The sequence below is a fragment of the Fibroporia radiculosa genome (genome assembly GCF_000313525.1).
Source record: "Fibroporia radiculosa TFFH 294 genomic supercontigs, scaffold682, whole genome shotgun sequence".
Lineage (NCBI taxonomy): Eukaryota > Fungi > Basidiomycota > Agaricomycetes > Polyporales > Fibroporiaceae > Fibroporia > Fibroporia radiculosa.
Window position 1 is genome coordinate 3,994 of NW_012133233.1, and position 19,004 is coordinate 22,997.

Here is a 19,004-nt window from a genome sequence, read left to right on the forward strand (position 1 = left end):
GCGCTGGTTTTTTCGCCGTGACTTCCATGGTACCAGCCCTATGCGATCTACGGTGATATCGATATGTAGCGCGAATTATGATACAAGCTGCTATATAGTGAGGAACGGAGCACCAGTGGCTAAAGTTAGTACTCGCCAGTCAAGGGCTACCAATTAATGAAGCTAGATGAGGAGCAAATAGCATAGGGACGTGACCGGGGATGCTCAGATGCTGGCAGTGAGGACGAGGCTTAAAGACGGAACGCTCAAGCGCCTATGTCAGCCACGGTTCTAATCGACGTGGGTATCGGGCTCATCCCGGGCCGCCATATAGACAGCGTTGTTGAGATATTTTCACACGAAATTCGCCTCTTTTAGAGATTCACATCATTGACAAATAAGGTACAGGGCATTATCCAAACGCAACACGGCAGATGGCAGGTCAGAGAAATAGTAGAGAACTTAGTCCGAGTTATCGGGAGATGGCTGTGTCTAGGCTGTATAACTATAATTCCATACTCAGTAATACCCACCCTGGATCTGTGTAAAAGCGTCAGGTCGACCCCCAGACGAAATAGATCAGCTGCGATTACCGTGGCTTGATCGGGGTCAACATTACTGGTCTCGCCGCCAGTGGCAATCAGACCGGACCAGTCCCACGTACTGTGGTAAAAGAAATTCGATCAAACAGGCTGGAAAATAAGTAAGAGTGACATACCCAGTACAGTTGCCACAATCAACAGTGATCCTGTACGCATCCGAGTTCACTGAGACTTCCGTGGGAAGGCCAACGAAATTGACGTCGCTGCAATCCTCGTCGGGTCTCAAGTATCCAAGACCAACCAAAGGACTGACCTGATTATGGTGTCATTTCCGGGCGCACTGTCATTATCAGGATATGACTGTCGGAAAAATGTCATACTGTGGCTTAATGTAAGGATGTATGAATCATTACATACCTGTGTGATCAGCACTCCGTAACTAGTAATACCTGTAATCGTGTTCCTGCGCGGGTCAAATGAGCTATCGTTGTGCAATTTCAATACAACAATATTCATACCCGGACCACGTTACGTTACTAACACTTCCACTCGTCGCATCCGAGTCCACTTTGATACGAGTGCCGTACATAGATTCACTGACGAAGTTATCGGAGAAGATCACTCCCGAGACCGTCTTTCCAGAGGAGATAGATCCAATAGACATGCCTTCGCAGTATGATCAATTTGGGACGCAGACAAACATCAGGGCACATACCATGTCCAAAGGAGCAGATATTGTTCGAGAAGACGATGTTGTTGCCAGCGTTGATAGCAATGCAATCGTCTTGATTCTGAACGACTGCGGACATAAGGATCAACAAGATTCTCGCCAACTGTAATATTGGCGTCACTCACTACAGTTCGTGATTGTTACATCGGACGCAGAGACGTCAAAACCCTTGACGAATACTCGTTAGCAAGGAAGATGAAATTCCTCAATTCATTCTCACATCAGTGTTGTGTCCTAAATTATCGACATTCCCTGCCAGGTTATTCACGTAAACTTGCGTGATGGTCAATGGCTCGTCATTGCCGACCGAGATAGCTTGCGCAGGGCTGTTCAGGACCTGTAGATAATAATAGGATCCAGGTGACTTGCAAACTAACACCCGCAAAGGTTACATACGACAAAATTTTCAAAAGTCCCAGAGGCCTTGAGCCTTCAATGCTGTGAGTACGTGACACTTCAAATGGCGATGCTAGACTGACTTCATGAATGGATGGGGTTTGGGCTTCCCCCCGTTTGTTCCCTGGCCATCCCAGTAGTATGCACCATTGCCCTATTGAATCACATATTAGAAACAGGTTCTAGAATCAACCTAAACCTTCCCAGACAAGCTTACGTTGAATGAGAATCCACCACCATTGAATGAAACGTCCGAACCCTCTGCGCCCACGTGAGTTTGGAGACACAGATAGATTTACAGCACACGCAAATATACCGAACGTGATGAGTGGACCAGACGCTGTGAAATTGCGTTAGTAGATACTCGCAGCTGCAAAACGGCTGCCTCACCAACTGTACTGGCAAAAGTCACTTCGCCTGACATAGTAACCGTAGCACCTTGAGCAAACTAAGACAGCGATAGTAATCATCCAAGTGCTCCCTCAATGAAGGGCGTGATCAGTATCTTACGTTCATAGTGACGGTTTCTGATGAGTGAGTGCTGATGAGCAAGATGTTCAAGGCATCGTAAGGAGGGATGACGCTCGCACCATTGTTCTCAACCGTGAATGACGAGATGACAACGTCTGAGCAATCAGACAAGTCTGCTGCGGCAGCAACCGAGTCAACCGTGCATGTTGCCCTCTTGGCCGTCTTGGTGGGCGAGGGGACCGCGAGCGCGAACGGCGCGACGAGCACAGCAGCGAGGAGAGCAGACTTGGCAAACATGGCGTTGACTAAGAGAGCGAAATGGGGCTTTGGGAGCGAACCTCAGGTCAAGAAGACGAATCGAGCAGCACGCCCTTAAAAGCACAGAACGCAGACAATGTGAGAAGTTTATGAGGAATCTTCATATCCCAAAGAGCGCACATGAAGAGCGGTGAGACACTGTGGGCAATCTGGCGGCCCGGAGAAGGATGGTCCCAGGATACATCCAGGAACGCGAGAGAACTTAGACAGCTGCAACGACCTCGACCGTGCGTGCGGACTTGCGCGTGATACAATATACGTCTTCGGTCGCGAAGTCGGTGATGACAATCCATACTTACTTCACATTGGACGCCATGCAGACGAACATGGACCGCGTGATCATAGCGATCAAGGGAACAGTTCTCGGTTGCGTATACGACGCGACGAGCTAATCTCGACGGGGTTTACAGAACCTTATGCTATACGAAGTAGGCAAGTGCTGGAGATAATACATAGAGCTTGGTGACTCACCGCATCTGCAGGCACCGCAACGTGCGGTCACTAGTATTGACCAGCCAGTGCCAGCGTGATCGTAGCGTTGACCAAGCCCAATTGACAACTTGGCACAAAAGTATTACGACACTGACCGGAACGTCAGCGGCCCGCTGCTAATTTTTAGTTCAATAATTCACAGGACATGATCATGCGCAGTGGCATCGCTAGAGTGGCCTTACCGTTCAAAGTAAAGCCCCGAGCAGGTTGGTTCAACTTCAAGTTTGGAAGGCGCGGGGTGTCGGTATGTGGCACGTCAGGGAATTAGCGCCTCTACCTCACCTCTTTCTATCGACGACCATGACTCATGGCATGTTTAGTCTCGTTGGCACTCTCTTGCTTGCTTCCAAAATCTGAGCCTGACTGACTTTATCGCTCGATTTGAACAATATATACTAGGATCAATTGCTCTACTCGTTGGCCGTGGCCCATCGTTTGTCCGCTGGGCGAAGTACCGTGACCTCAAATATTCAATCTTGAGAGCCATCAAGAACTCATCTTTGGAACTTCAAATCATGAATGATCCTGACATCTACAAGTATGCCCTTGGCGAGCTCGGATACCTCAAGTAGTAAGCTCGCTCATTGGTCCGACAAACATATTTGAATGGGTTTGAAATTGGACCCTTTGCTAAAACCACCTTTTTGGTGGCGCTCTCCTTTCTGATGTCCTCTGGATCTGTTGAGTGCGGAATACAGAGTGGATTATTGCGGAATGCTGGCTCGTGTGCTGGGGCAGGATATGAACGCAGTTGAGTTCTCGAGGCTTGGTTCTTCTCGGTTGATTTTGAATGCATATTCTGCCACTCACCTCAGCCAGCCGAGCACCGTCGTACTGAGGAACGTGCTTCGTAAGGGACCGCCTCCTTCGGTATTACGCACTTAGCAGTGCTTGCGCGTTAGACAACAAGGTACCGATTGCGAGCAAGGTACGATCGTTGCCAGATCTTGAATATTTGACTTGACAGCTGGAACGCCATGATTAAGGTACAAAAAATCCAATTCAGCAGCGTTCATGTATACTGTGACACAAGGCGAGACAACTAGAAAAATGAATAACAGCTCATGGATGGGCCAAGCATTGTACACGGCGGAGGATGCCACCAACATGCGGAAATAAGATGAAATATGGAATTGCACTTGGACGCGTAACGGAAGCTGTAGTAGGGTATCTTACAAAGCGGCCGAACCTCCAGGAGGCCGATGGTTTATGACAACTTGTGCGCTTCGGAGAGTGCATTCATGGCTCAATAAGACCCACCCTCAATCTGTGTCCTTTCAGTGGGATTGTGGAAAGGCACTAGCAATCACTCACGGTGGCATCCTCCGAATCAATGGTACCTGCGTCTCCCCCAGTTGCAGTGAGCTCGGACCAGTCCCAGGTGCTAGAACAAGGTGTGAATTTTGTGTCACTATATAATGCGGATAGCCCACCCATCGCAGTTGCCACAGTCGACCGTGACCCTGTATGCGCCTGACTCAACGGAGACGTCGGTCGGACTACCGATGAAATTGATATCACTAGTACCAGACAAATGATGAGACGAGCAACAGTGAAAGTACGAGCACCAAACTCACCTGATGGTCGTGTCGGTTCCAGGAGTACCATCGTTGTCAGGGTACGACTATTGCGCCGAGCTCAGTTGGAGAAATCCGCAATTGTCCCAAGAGAACAGTTACCTGGGTGATAAGAACCCCATAGTACGTGATGCCTGACATGGTGTTTCTATCCAAAAATGTCAGTAATTATGCCAGAATATCTTACGTGCAATGTGTACCCGGACCATGTTACGTTGCTCACACCGCCACTGGTCGCATCACTGTCGACTTTGATGCGGGTGCCGTACATTGAGCTCGTGACAGTATTGTCGGAGAAGACCACCCCAGACACGGTCTTTCCCGACGAAATGGAACCAATCGACATGCCGTGGCCGTACGAGCACTGGTTGTTGGAGAAGACAATGTTAGAGCCCGAATTAATGGCAATACAATCGTCCTGATTCTCGACAACTGTAAGAAACATGTCAGTTCGCGGCCGTCATTAATGACGTGACTATTGTAGAACACACCGCAGCTTGTGATAGTCAAATCAGAGGCGGACACGTCGAAGCCCTGTTACGGCCCGAATCAGCGACATTGCCCAGTAAAATCCGTTAGATGTCATTACATCCGTGTTTGCGCCCAGACTGTCAGTATTGCCAGCAAGATTGTTTACCGTGACATCCTTGATGGTCAAAGGGTCGTTGTTATTAACAGAGATTGCCTGTGCAGGTGTGTTCAACACCTGTGAAAATCGGAGCATGTTATTCGTCGAAGCAGCATTTAACATCAGCGGACTCGCTTACAATGAAGTTCTCAAAAGACCCGGAGGCTTCGATTCTTAAAAAAGGTGCAAAGTCAGCTGCACAGTTAGGATGCACGTCGGATCAGGACGTACTTCATGAAAGGGTGAGGCTTCGCTTTTCCACCGTCAGTTCCCTCACCATCCCAATAGTCCGCGCCGTTACCCTATTGGATGTCAGTGTATTTTCGACGACACGGTGGTGAAGCGCACATTGAATGTGTTTCCGCCGCCATTGAACGAGATGCTCGTTCCCTCTGTTCGCGTGTAAGACCCCATCTCTTGCAGAAAATATAATGGCCTCACCAAATGTAATCAATGGGCCAGACGCTAAAGCATGATCAGCCCGATTCAGTGTATTCATGTCATAGGCTCCCACCTGTAGTGCTGGCGAAGGTTACTTCACCCGTCATCGTGACTGTCGCGCCTTCTGCGAACTTCAGCAAGGGAACGTGAGATGCAGAGTCGTACCCGTGAAGCAAGATCAGTAGCGCACGCTCATAGTAACAGTATCTATGAAAACCCGGGGAATGAGAAAGACATAGGGAAAATGTATAGAAAATGTGTTCACCTCCGTCGTCGACGGTGAAAGACGAGATCACAACGTCGGAGCAGTCAGACAGATCAGAGGCAGACGACACTGAGTCGACTGTGCAGGTCGACCGCTTTGCCGTCTCAGTGGGCGACGGCATCGCCAGAGCGAGCGGCGCGATGAGAATTGCAGTGAGCAGAGCGGACTTGGAGAACATTTTGAAGACCTGAAGCGTGTAGAACGGGGACAACGAGCCTCGAGTTGGGGATTCACCGGTACAATTTTGCCTCATTTTATAGCAGCGGACGTAGGGCGTTGGGAGGTTGTTCTGCGGAGTTTAATGGATGTAGAATCCTATTTTTACTAGATGGCTGCCACAAGAAAGTATAGAGAACGTGGACAGGATGATGTGCACCGCGTAGAGGGATGGTCACCCTTCGTCTGGCGGCCCGGGGGTTTGTATGGGCGGACGGTCTGGAGACACATGGAGGAACAGTTCCAGCGAATGTTATTGGGCGCGACCGACGTCTCCTGTTGCGACCATGACACCCTGCTAGCCATATTGGTGCAAAAGCGCATGCACGGCTGTTGCAGGTGGTGACCACGTATGCGGTAGTTGTCAAATTCTGAGCAAGCGAGGCATTCATGCGCGGCCCGCGCGATCAGGGCGATCACATACACCAGAAGACCACGTTTAATTCGCCACCATGTGGCCGGCACGGCGACGTCAGTCACGGAAGCTTTCCATGCTCAACTGACCGAGAGTGGGCAAACTGAGGGTTCAACATTCAGGCAAAGACCAAGTGCAGATAAATGTAGATGAGCATACACACTTACAATCCTGTTTCACGAACGACCAGGCGTGCTACCAGTTGGGCGTAAATATAGCGACATGGGAAATCCAGAGCGACCCCAAAATGCGGAGGCTTTCAGACCCTGGGTACATACGCTGCGGCACCGACCATCATGATGTATAGATTCTTCTCGTGAGATGGTTTATGGTGCATGATGAGTGGACCGGAGCGCAGCGGGCCGCCATATCTACGCAGTGATCTCTCAGACAATACAGTGGACCTGTCTTTTCGTTAGCTATAGAAGGTCGCATGTGAAGCAAAGTAGTGTACGGTACTCACGTATTTCGAGAGGGGGCTCCGATCTGAAGGGATGAAGGCGGACTTTAATTTCGGGAATCAGTGTCTCTCGTCAGGGAGGCCACGAAAAGAGTGGCTCTTCAAATCGCAAAGTAAATAGGGAGCCATGTTATTGATATTCAAGGAAATACGCTATTCAGCTAACCGAGATCGCTGAAGTGAAGAATCCAATCACTGATAACAGCAGGTCAGCAATATAGTTATTCGTCTCACACTCGCACTTGTAAGGGGAATGGTGCCAAATAACTCACTAGAAATCGTCTTAGGCGTAATCCATACATATATTTGAATCAACCACGAACTTGACAATTAGCGCCGGATGACCGAACGCTACAGAGGCTACATGCATGTCGGTCTAGGTCTAATCCAGGATGTAGTGATAGAATGTCCTGTTGGAGTTTAAATACATTTGTACCTTCTCGAGAGTAATGGCCCTCAGGGCATCGGCCTAATCCATGCTAATGTCCCTCGGTCCTGCGTATTCTTGCGAGGTATCTCAATTCTTCTCAGGTGCAGAAATTGGGGTCCGTGAAGCTTGGACAAGTTTACCACTGCTCTCCAAGTTCAATGAGGTACTGCGTTCCCAAATTGCAGCACTTACCATTGAAGGTTTAACACCCCGACTAACCCCCAAGAGATCGACATAGTGAGATGCTTCAGTGCTGAAGACCGTTGCATTGAGGAGTGCTTGAATAATAGTCAGAGTCTTCGGGGATGACCGGTCAATGGATGCCGAGTTTACTGCTAACTGATCGCGCTCAGCTCTTCGTCAGCTAGGCGATGAAGATGTGGGCACTTTGCGGCACAGCGTGTCACGCACACACAGTGAGGTCGACGAGATGCGAGGGACGCGAATGTTTATCGGGGGCGTTTCAAGATGCGATCCAACCACGAGCTGTTCAAACGGATAATACCATCTCCAGCAGAAGATGTTCATACAACGGAATAGCATTGTTTGCAGCCATGTACGAGTCAACACTGAGGCTGCATACTTAAACTTGAAACAGAGGAGTGTCCCAGAGATGGCTCAGGAGTCAGCACAAAATTCGCGAGACTACGGTCAAAATATGCCGTCTAGAATGAAGCGAATTCGATGCACAGTGTCCCTGCCAGAGTGACATTGAGCTGGTGCGCTGTGTGAGCCTGTGTCATGGACCTGGGCGTTTAGCGTGATCATCACCGTGACCCATCAACCAAGATCAACCATGGCAACCGTGACGGTTGTGACTCTGCATCTCCTTCTCCGATGGCTCGAATCTAAACGTTTACGGCTCTATACAACAATGCACTTAGAATCTACTTGTACCGTGACCGAGCGATGCACGGGCGCGCCGAAGGTGCGCCCATCTCGAAAGTAATGGAATCCCATCGGCCATCGACTTCCTCTTTGCCCACAAGACTGGTGATTTATGCACATCTGTTAGACGTATCGAGGGGTACGCGTTTAGAATATTCACAGACGGGTACGTGCTACTGGCCCACTGACGTCGGCTATTCTGACCCCCGTGACCATAACATAGAACGCAGAGGGACAAATGGAGAGCTATTTGAATACATGTATACATGTATATCGAATCGTTTTTAGCGTCTATCTGTACTGCTAGGTGGTGTGACTCATCACATTGTATCCCCTTACGAGATGAAGACCCTTCAAGTTGATGCGAGTGATATCAAAGCCCATCTTCCCCTCGAGTTGTATCCCGTAAAATGGCACACAATGAGGTGAGGCTTACAGTGCTTCTTTGTATTGTGGGCTAATATTTCGACCTGTGTGCTAGTTGGAACGCATCACTTCAGACTCATCTCTATTGCGTCTCAATGAAGACATTCTAACAGAGATTGTCTCTTACCTCCACACTCGCGACGCTCTCCACCTCTCCACCACCGCTCGAGGACTTCATCAGGTTGCCAAACGGCAAGCACTATCAGAAATCTGGTTGTTCAGACCGGAAGAAACAATCAGAATATGCACCTACATGCTTGCAGATATCCAAGGCCGAATTATGTGTGTTCGCAAGCTAAGTGTGCGTAGTCATGGAATCGGAGAGTATCACGACCAAGCTTCTACCCATTGGCAACTCTTGGCGGATTTTCTTGAACACGCTCATAATCTCCGAAGCTTATGCATTTTCCCTATTGGATTCCTGCTTCAAGCTGTGCCGCGCATGGGGGACGCACTCGCCAAGCTTCAATATTTGCAGGATATAGATCTAGGTGGCGTCGATGCCGCCTCGCTGAAGATTCTGCCATGCATGCGTAGTAATATAAGGAAGATCAAGATACATGCGCACTTTAATGCCTTCAGCTTTGAACACCTCATTTTGAACATCTCTTCGATGCAAAGTATCCAAGAGCTGGACTCCGAGTTATCCATTAACCGCTGGACACAACCTCCCATACCCCCCGCTTTTACCGATTGCCAGCTGCCGAAATTGCGCCGTTTGGCTGTTCCATCTAATACTACGACTATGTCGACCTGTGTGCGCGCGTTCCCAGAGCTACGCGTGTTACATCTGGGCGGACAAGAAATCTCCCCCGAGGTCAACGTGGTCTCAGCTCTCACCGCTTGCTGGCCTAGTCTAGATGTCGTCCAAGCGCATGTCACTGCTTTCAGGCGATGGCCAATTACGTGTCCGGTCCACACCTTGTTCATCAGCGGAGTCCTTGCAATGCCAAGCATCCAAGTTCAGTGGGATTCTACAGAGGATGGTGCCTTATTCCTCCCCATCGTGCTGAACGCAGTCACACATACGTCTCCAATTGTGCTTAAATTGAGCATAATGCCTTATATCGACCTCGCTCCAACCTTTTGGACGGATTTAGCTGAAATAGGGACGCAGATACGCTGCCTTATCATACAGCTGTGTGAATTCCAGGACGCGCTGCAGTTCCAAGCCGACCTGGTTGAATGGATGGTGAGTCTAGCTGAGATGGTTCCGAACGTGCTTATTGAATCAAGCCGTCGTGCAGAATACTGTGCCCCCTATCCTGGCCTCCATGAGGTCGCTCACGCACATACAGATATGCATAAGAGGTGACATGTCACGACACTTCTCGTGCGTTGTCCAAGCTTACGACCCCGACAATCCTCCCCCACCCCCACCTATTGCTATCGTACCCACTTACGAAATCGCACAAGAGTTCTCGAAGATCCTCATCAAAAATCTTCCTTCAGTGCGTCTTGTATCGGTCGGATTCGGATTTGGATTTTTGCCTGACGGATCGGAACAAATGCTCGGAGGAGGATCGTTCTGGTGGTGGAAGACCGTGATCACTCCGAATGGACGGAACGTGCAGCGGATTGAAGATCAGGCCGGGATAAATTTGCAGTCGCGCCTCTGTTCCGTTGAGTTTGATTCTCGGTTGGACTTTGACAGAGAGTAGCATGCTGTCAATTTGTGCGGCGGTAATGGGCTTGTAGCAGCGAGCGTCTGTCAATGGATCATGCTGTTTACTGTACGTACGTATCTCAGACATACTGATTGTATGCGGCGGACTTATTCGATGACGCTACGTACTAGAACAGACCATTGCTAATTTGTGCTGAAGCTCATCTAATTCTAAGTACAGGCATGGACTCTTCGAAACATCCACCGTGCGTGACACTGACAGCCCTTCACACGTGCAGTAAGGTTACGGGTGTTGCCTGTATCCACAGCAGGCGCTCTCCGTAAGGATCGTCATTCAAACATCACCATCGGAATCTCCTCCTCACGCTCCTCACTGCGCTCCTATGCCTGACATGCTCGGACTCGGTGCCCTATCCGTGCTAGACATTACTCTTACTGCGCTGGGCGTGGTCGTAGTGAGCCTGATACTCTCAAGCAAACGCAAAGGCCCTCTTCCTCCAGGACCCAGAGGCTGGCCTATTATTGGAAATGTCTTTGACATGCCCACCTCGTACCAATGGAAAACATACACTCAATGGGCGGAGAAATGGGGTGAGCATACGTGGTGCCGTGTTTCATCCATTCCAAGTTTGATTTCGACTGTTGAATTGCACAGGTGATATTATATCTGTCACACTCCTCGGTCAACCTGTCGTCGTCGTCAGCTCGCTTGAGCATGTCACGGAGCTGCTCGAGCGACGAAGCACGCTATACTCCGATCGACCGATATTAACTGTCGGTGGGAAGATTGTCGGATGGGATCGCCTTGCTATACTGACTCCTTATGGTCCGCGCCTTCGTGAAACACGCCGCTTGCTGTCACAATGGATAGGCTCCAGAAGTAGCGTGGCTCGTTTTGCCCCAATGTTGCAGCACGAAACAAGCAAATACCTCTTGGACCTTCGGCGTAGCCCCGATCAATTTGTAAACCACATTAAGAAGTGAGCGTCCCTGTATTTCGTGCTCACTGCACCGCTCATATCGTATATATGCAGGTCGGCTGCAGCAATCATCCTCACGATGACGTACGGGTACCAGATCAAGGGCGAAAAAGATCCTTTAATCGAGATTGTCGACAGAGCAATGGCTCGGTTCACTATGTTTGTACTTCCGGGGAGCTTTCTTGTGGACTTTTTCCCGATTTGTATGCAGCGAATCCTCTCTTCCTCTTCCTTCAATTGCTCATATGTTTAAGTGGAGCATGTCCCATCCTGGGCACCGGGTACTGGCTGGAAGCAGAGGGCTTTAGATGCCCGTAAAGACATGGATGCCATGTTCGACGTGTCATACAACATTGTTGAGAAGGAAATAGTAAGAAAGAGATTATGTGTTCTTACCGTTCTTACCAGTTTTGTGAATTTGCCAGGCCGCGGGCACAGCTACTCCCAGTTTCCTGTCGGTGAACATGGAGGGCAACCCGGATCCTACGAAGGAAGTTCAAAAGACTCTTAAGACTACTGCTGGTGCACTCTACTCTGGTGAATTTCTTACTAGAAAATTCCTTACCGATCGCTGAATCGATCTACTCCGGTTTCTAGGTGGCTCTGATACCGTACGTAGTTCATTCTTCGTCCGAATTTGTCCTCGTTAACCTAACCTCTGCCTAGACTGTCTCTACTCTTCAAAGCTTTTTCTTGGCCATGGCCTGCCATCCTGAGATAGAAAAGAAGGCACAGCAAGAGATTGACGCTGTTATTGGCAACGATCGACTCACGACCCTAGCTGACCGGGATTCACTACCTTATGTCAATGCAGTGTGTGCCGAGCTCCATCGGTGGAACCCTGTTGCTCCGCTCGGTGGGTAACCTGCTCTTTGTCAAAAGTACAACTGTATACTACTTAGAAGGAGGATGCAGGTGTTTCCCATCGTCTTGTTCAAGATGACGTCTACGCCGGATATTTTTTCCCGAAGGGCACTCTGATCACAGTAAACGTCTGGTTAGCGCTCATTCATAGCGAACCTTTTTTGAAATTATGATATTATTACTGCTTGTTGAAGGAAAATTCTCCACAATCCTGAGACCTACAAGAATCCATTGGAATTTAATCCTGGCAGGTTCATGGGCGCGGAACCCGAAACAGATCCTCGTCTTGTCGCATTTGGATTCGGCAGAAGGTTTATCCTCTCACGTTGGCTGTGACTCTGAAAGCTGACTCGCCTCTTTTTCAGAATCTGCCCTGGTAAGGACATACGTTTATTGGCACAAGTTTTTCACCTTACATTCACTCAGGTCTCAACTTCGCGGACGCATCCATTTTCCTATCATGCGCTATGATGCCTCGAAGGCTGTAGAGCACGGGAGAGTGATAGAGCCTGTCGTTGAGTATACGAGTGGACTAATCAGGTATGTTTGTTGGTATCTGTACGGGGGTGAACGTTAATCTAGGATCTCCAAGCCATCCGGTCCCATTCAAATGTTTGATCAGGCCGCGGTCCGCGAAGGCCGAGGCATCGCTGGACTCGATAGACTCTGAAGCCTCTCATAACTAGAGGGTTCTGAGAGCCTTGTAGTGGCGTGTAACTAAACATCTTTGTCAGTTACGGTGATAGGTGATTGTGATGCAGTTTCATCCATAACTCGAACGGGCACTTATAGTCCTACCCTCTAGCATATGTTGGATATGATGCAGGTTGCATTGAATAAGTGCTTGTTTCACATTCGTCTAAGGTGACCCCAATTGCCGCCCGATTTGATAGTAATACAGTTCTTGAGTGCCCACAGGCGGTGACTTTATGTCATGCTCACCTCAAGTGCCAGTCACATCAAGGTTCAGTGTCTTTTAAGATTTATTCATAACTAGCAGTATACCCGTGCTTACGCACAGTTGCTTCATTATTGATTTCAAGTAATAGTGTACCTAATAGCCAGCAACAGTAGTAGCTCCTGCTGCGTCCGACCTGCAGTCAGTCGCTTCGGGGCTCCCGTCTACATAGTGACATAACCATAGCTACAAAAGGACTAAACACCAACGATAGATAGAACAACAGCAAGCAAAGAGCACGCAGTGCCTCGTACTCACAGTCCAAAATGTAGAATAGTTACTGCTCCTCACGTCTATCACCGTCCGACAGTAGGACTTATTCTAGTATCGTATCTGTTTCTTCTTAGCTTATACCCCCCCTGCCCCAGATGGCAGATGTACAAACACAAGTGACACACTGTTCTTTGTTTTACTCGTTTGTTCTGATTGGGAACCTCCTTATAGGAAGCCGTTTTACCGTCGCCATCGCCCCTGCTGCGCTTGAACGACAATGTTCTATCCGAACTTGCGTCGCACTCATTCACTCGCGATGCTCTCAACTTGTTCGCCACTGCTCAGGCTCTCCGTCCCATAGCTATGAAACAGGCACTGTCCGTGATTCACATCACATCGCGCCAACAGCTGCATCAGGTTTATGTTCACCTCCAGAGGAAGACTTCTACATGACACTTCTCTCATGGATGGTGAGTTTATATGAAGCCATAGTGCTTGCTGCGCCTTCTAATCCAGGTTCGGTTGTTAAGAAACGCTAACAAGCATGTATCAATCTCGATTAGAGTTACAGACTCACCTTTGCAATATTGCAGTGCTTGAACAGTGCCATAGTATGTTCTTGCCCTGAACGAAGACAATTTACGAGCACCTGAAGCATGGTGCACTCGTCACTCAAAGCTGAGCAATGCCGGAAAATTACAGATTTCATAAATAATTACGAGCAATGACACTACTTCGGGTGTCCATCTAGGTTACTTGTACTGGAGAGAGGAGGTCCTATCTTCCATCTTCCTAAGACGTGGTTTGCTCTCAACACGAGCAGATCGCGTAGCATTTGCAGCGAATCCGTCATCACATTAAGCTTGCTGCCTGAGACTTCGTGCCATTCAATAGGTACTTCCGCAACGGGTATGCGCAGCTGCTTAGCTAGTAGCAAAAGCTCGACGTCGAAAATCCATGAAGGAAGATGCTGATACGGAAAGATGTGTTGCGCCGCGGCGCGCGAGAAGAGCTTGAACCCACATTGAGTGTCGCGGATGTGCCCAACACCCACGATGCGCAGGATCGTGTGTAAACCGTACATCAAAACGTTGCGGAGAGCCGAACGCTATCATAGTAATGAGCGACAAAGCGCATCTTCACACATGCCACGCACCTTGACAACCGCTTCCGTCTTCACGAGATGTGCCCGACTACCGACCACCACCGCAGCCTCCTCATGGGGCGCTATCCTATCCATCTCCTTCCATAACGACTCTAAATCTTCAAACCTGCTCGCCCCGTCCGCATCTACCATGAGCAACCGCCTTCCCCTTCCATGCAGCATCCCGTGGCGCACAGCGCCACCCTTGCCTGCATTCTGCTCGAGCCGCACAACGCGGATGTCGCATTTCGGGTTGGCCGCCGCGCATTTGAGTGCAACCGCGGCGGTGTCATCCGTGCTCCCGTCATCCACGATCACAAACTCGTACGTCCTGCTCCGGAGCGCCGAGGTAGAGAGATGTGCGATAGCGGTGTCAAGCATGCCGGGCATACGTGTCGTTTCATTGTAGGCAGGGACAATAACGCTCAAATCAACGCTAGCGGGATCTGCGATGGACTCGAGCGGTTGCGGTTTTGAGGGTGTTTTCGCAGAGCGATACGTCCTCTCGGATGTTCGCGCCTTGCGCGGAGCGGGAGAGAGGGCCACGAGTACTGCATAACCCTGTGAAATGCAGAGGTGAGCAAATTTGAGTCGGAAACGCGGGAGGTTAAATGGAGCATGACGATCAGCGAGTTTGGGTCACTGAGTGAACCCCGACCGTACGGTTGTCGTCGTAGCCATGGCGCAGAATGCCCATGGCTCGTAGAACAAGGATGATCTAGTCTTCATCATATGTCGCAAGTAATACAACCTTGGTCCCGGATGACACGCACTCACTGTAATGAAAGTTACGGCAAGGAAAGCTGCTGCCAGAGAGAGAAGGGTTTGCTGAGACATGCGGTCAAGTCGTCATGAAGGTACTTGCAAGGAGGTAGTGCTGCAAGCTTTGCAGAGCAAAATCAAACTGGAATGGCCGGCAAAGCAGAGCGATGAGAACGAAGGAAGATGGTCGGTGCTGGCAGAACGAGTGCTGTGTCCGATAAGATTATTTATTTACTCGCACACGGATAAGTCCATCTTATCACTCGCATAACCGGCAACATCCGAAACGGTGAAAGGTGTCAGTTCTAACTTGCTCCTAACTAGCATCGAAATGTTCTCTCGTCATTGAGGTATGATGCCGTTCTAAGTTTCATCTTTTCAGCATGAGTTTATAACCATCTAACGTTTTCCTTCACAAAGAATACCAGCGGAGAGATGGGACATTGTACTGGATTACACCTGGGACCATCAGCCCACTCTTGCAGCATGCGCACTCGTATGCCGTGCGTTTGTTCCGATCGCGCGTTTGCATCTTTTTCGTGACATGAGGTTATACCGTTCGCACCATTACCTGAAGTTTGAACATATAGCGGAGCAATCTCCTCACATCGCTCTCTACGTGCGCTCTCTGGTGTTCTGCATCCCTGGAATGGCGGATATTCCAGATTTTCTCTGCATTCTCCCTGCCCTCCCAGGAGTGGAGTCACTTACTATCCAGCATCTAATGACCTACTACAATAATTGGAGCGCACCTACAACTGATTTTCCCTCGGTTAAGACATTGCACCTAGAGTATCCTCAGATCACCCTCGAAGTATTTGAGGACCTGCTAAAAGCTTTTCCGATAATCTCAGAGCTGCGTGTCTACCTAGGTTGTACTCCTTTCCGAGTCATGCAGCTTTATATCTGTATCCGACGCACCTCACACGGTTGTCACTCGATTGCTTATGCGATGAAGCGTTCATAAAGTTGATACTGAAACTGCCATGTTTGCCAACTTTGGAGTTCCTCCATGTAGCCTGGTTGTTTCATTGAAACACGGGCTTGATCAAGAGACTATTGGCCATGATAGCATCATCTCTGCAGCATCTTTCCGTTCACATCTCAAGTGACGGGGGCCCACTCACGCAAACACATAGTGCGTTTTACCTCGATGTCTTTCTTGCGTGGATTAACGTATACAGACCCCAGACTGCGGGAGCACACCCAACTACGCTTTCTCGACCTGAGAATCATCATATCCGAGTCGAAGACTACAGCACTGCCGTACTCATGGATTTACCTTGCTCTCATCGACGTTGAATTTGCCCCGAGCCTTAGCAGATTTGTCTTTCCTTCACTTCGCATTACAATTACACGACAGTTGATTACGACATGCTTGAGTGGACGTTGATGGATTCAATTCTGGCCCGTGTGGTTTGTACCCATCTCAACTTAGTCGTCAAATTTTTCATAAATTTGCTCGAGGTGGAATGTGAGGATCAGATCACCAAACACATCGTTTCGTCGATTTTGGGTCGCCTACCAAAGCTAGTGGCTATGAGGTGCAAAGTGGAGATCATAGAGGAATTCAGCCGTAACAAAACCTTCTATTACCCTGACGTTGCAATCGCTACTTGATCAGGGTGGGATCATACTCTACAGTCTCGGTCGGCTACAATTCAGCTGTCATTTTTGCCAGTGTATGTACTAGTCAGATAGTCTGCAGAAAGGCTTGTACCACGGTGAAAATATCACCAAGTATGATTCACCTAATTCATTATGCAAAGAACACTTCTGATCATATAGCAATGAAGAACCCAGCCAAGGCATCATTCCGACCGCAACAATAGAAGACTATATTTGCCAAGTATATTCTATGATGCACCACAAGCAGCTATGCACGTAAGATAGATAACAAGATTAAATCAATATACTCGAGATAGTTCACTTATAACGACAGACTCAAAATCGTAACCCCCCAGGACAGTTCATGGTATCCGTCTGGTTCACCACCACCAATTTAGTACGGTCAGGAGGTCAGAAGGCAGTCGAACACTCACCTATGAACAAAGCACAAAATTTACACTGAGGCCAAGAATATAAGTACACAATGGTTCGCATGATTGCTGCTTCAGCGCCTGCGCTGCCGCTATCAGTCTCAATTCTCTTTCATGCTGTCATTTCTGTCCCAGTTGAACTCGCGATCACCGTCCACAGGGCTTGGATAATCGACTTGCATGCCAAACTGGTTCTCCCGACCGCACCGCGCAATGGCAGGCTCGTACCCGGGACTCGACGGCATTGCATACTCCATTTCCTCGTCCGGCGTGAGATACGGTGTACGCATAGGTGACAAAAGGGTACCATGGAGATTCGTATTGTCTGTTGTGTGCGCGCGCCGCGCTAGTGGGCGCCGCTGGGGCGGAGTGCAGGGCGCTTGAGGCGTTGCGATAGAAGGCAACGGAAATATGGAGGGTACACTACCATTTACACGCGACGGCGGTGCAGGAAGTGGGGCCGTCGGCGGGGGCGCAGGAAGCGGTGGCGCGGGTTTCCGTGACATACGGCGTAAGCCGCTGTTAGATACGTTTAATTCAGATCAAAAAATGACAGCGTAGTGCTCGCATACCGCATTGCCGCACCGCCAACGCTGCCGCTACGCATCCTACCAACGAGGCTGTTGCGTTCTGTCGCGTTTTCCCCACGCAAGTGTCCACTGGCATCGCTACCTGACCGTGCTCGAGCCACGAACAGAGATTGCCGAGCGGCACGTGGAGCAGTGCCTGTCTTGATAGATGAGAGCGGCGAAGTGGCCGAGCTCAACGAGGACCGTCGTCTACGAAGTGTGGGACGCGTGTCATTCGTGCGTTCAGCTGGCACGGACGGTAGAACGTCGCCTGGAGGAGACCGATGTGAAGAGAACTCATTGGCGGTTGGTGTCGTATCAGGATCTGGTGCGAATACGTCGGATTCGGCAAGTGTGGCCTGAGACTGACGAGGTGTTGAGGGCGACGATGACAGAGGCGCATGTTCGTGAGGTAGTGAGGCGAGACCAGAGGAGAAGAAACTCGAGTAGAAGGTCGCCATGTCAGAACCTAGGTAGTTGCAAAAAGAGTGAGGGCTGCACGTATCAAGAAATGAGGGATCAGTGCAAACGCGCAGTAGAGCAACCAACCACAAATAATGCTCGGACAACACTCACTTTGCAACTCGAAGTAATAGTGGGCGGGGTGGAGCGTGAAGGAGGGACTTATACGAGACTATCCACTGACCCAGCGAACGCGAAGAGCGCACGTCGAACGGTACAGACGAGGTGGCGAGAGGGAGGCGAGAGATGGTGGTGGTTGAAAGGAAGACGTTGGGCGTTGAGTTGCTTGACAAAACGCAGCACCGGTAAGGAAATGGCCAAATAACGCGTCAATAAAACCATGGTCCGTCCAATTACAAATTGCTTTTGCTCGCATCAGTCAATGCCAAGGAATTAAATGTCCGCTTATTCGAGCCTCGTCCGACGAAAGTTTGAAGCGTTAAGCATACCGCAATCAGCCATCAGCCACTAGTCGGTGTTCGAGTTCCATACAACGCGACATATTGGAACTCTCGATGCGAGGCTTCTTACCGCTGGAAAAGTGTAGAGCGACCCGGAGTGCTAAAATAAAATCTCAATAAATCAAGGTCCATATATTGGTGCATAGCATCGACAGCGAAGAGATATCTTGAACAGGATAACGACAAAAATCAAAGGACATAAATAGCATGCGTAGATGTCACAGTCGGCCGATGAGGCAGGCATAATAAGT

At 49.4% G+C, this 19,004-nt stretch overlaps 6 protein-coding genes across 6 annotated transcripts; 2 read left to right on the plus strand and 4 right to left on the minus strand.

Annotated features, from left to right (window-relative positions):
• Positions 1–498: 498 nt before the first annotated feature.
• FIBRA_01512 (uncharacterized protein) lies at positions 499–2,415 on the minus strand (the record flags this gene model as incomplete). The annotated part of the gene is made up of 15 exons (XM_012323387.1): positions 499–519; positions 573–642; positions 698–784; positions 835–881; positions 939–984; positions 1,040–1,187; positions 1,237–1,320; positions 1,377–1,419; positions 1,472–1,588; positions 1,648–1,681; positions 1,731–1,801; positions 1,865–1,908; positions 1,964–1,987; positions 2,038–2,095; positions 2,158–2,415. The coding sequence occupies 15 exons, from the start codon at positions 2,413–2,415 to the stop codon at positions 499–501; spliced, it is 1,152 nt and encodes a 383-aa protein (XP_012178777.1).
• Positions 2,416–4,174: 1,759 nt separating this feature from the next.
• FIBRA_01513 (uncharacterized protein) lies at positions 4,175–6,017 on the minus strand (the record flags this gene model as incomplete). The annotated part of the gene is made up of 15 exons (XM_012323388.1): positions 4,175–4,195; positions 4,243–4,312; positions 4,362–4,448; positions 4,506–4,552; positions 4,608–4,653; positions 4,706–4,937; positions 4,997–5,039; positions 5,095–5,211; positions 5,273–5,306; positions 5,365–5,435; positions 5,482–5,525; positions 5,575–5,598; positions 5,648–5,705; positions 5,765–5,781; positions 5,840–6,017. The coding sequence occupies 15 exons, from the start codon at positions 6,015–6,017 to the stop codon at positions 4,175–4,177; spliced, it is 1,089 nt and encodes a 362-aa protein (XP_012178778.1).
• A 2,641-nt stretch (positions 6,018–8,658) lies between these two features.
• FIBRA_01514 (uncharacterized protein) lies at positions 8,659–10,335 on the plus strand (the record flags this gene model as incomplete). The annotated part of the gene is made up of 3 exons (XM_012323389.1): positions 8,659–8,673; positions 8,730–9,866; positions 9,922–10,335. The coding sequence occupies 3 exons, from the start codon at positions 8,659–8,661 to the stop codon at positions 10,333–10,335; spliced, it is 1,566 nt and encodes a 521-aa protein (XP_012178779.1).
• Positions 10,336–10,684: 349 nt separating this feature from the next.
• FIBRA_01515 (uncharacterized protein) lies at positions 10,685–12,633 on the plus strand (the record flags this gene model as incomplete). Its single annotated transcript, XM_012323390.1, has 11 exons — positions 10,685–10,892; positions 10,957–11,281; positions 11,336–11,484; positions 11,536–11,651; positions 11,707–11,818; positions 11,879–11,892; positions 11,948–12,137; positions 12,197–12,278; positions 12,340–12,456; positions 12,511–12,521; positions 12,572–12,633. 11 exons carry the CDS (start codon positions 10,685–10,687, stop codon positions 12,631–12,633), a joined length of 1,386 nt encoding a protein of 461 aa, XP_012178780.1.
• Positions 12,634–14,046: 1,413 nt separating this feature from the next.
• FIBRA_01516 (uncharacterized protein) lies at positions 14,047–15,141 on the minus strand (the record flags this gene model as incomplete). Its single annotated transcript, XM_012323391.1, has 3 exons — positions 14,047–14,424; positions 14,473–15,021; positions 15,124–15,141. 3 exons carry the CDS (start codon positions 15,139–15,141, stop codon positions 14,047–14,049), a joined length of 945 nt encoding a protein of 314 aa, XP_012178781.1.
• Positions 15,142–17,362: 2,221 nt separating this feature from the next.
• On the minus strand, positions 17,363–18,291 carry FIBRA_01517 (uncharacterized protein; the record flags this gene model as incomplete). Its single annotated transcript, XM_012323392.1, has 2 exons — positions 17,363–17,780; positions 17,834–18,291. 2 exons carry the CDS (start codon positions 18,289–18,291, stop codon positions 17,363–17,365), a joined length of 876 nt encoding a protein of 291 aa, XP_012178782.1.
• Positions 18,292–19,004: the final 713 nt, after the last annotated feature.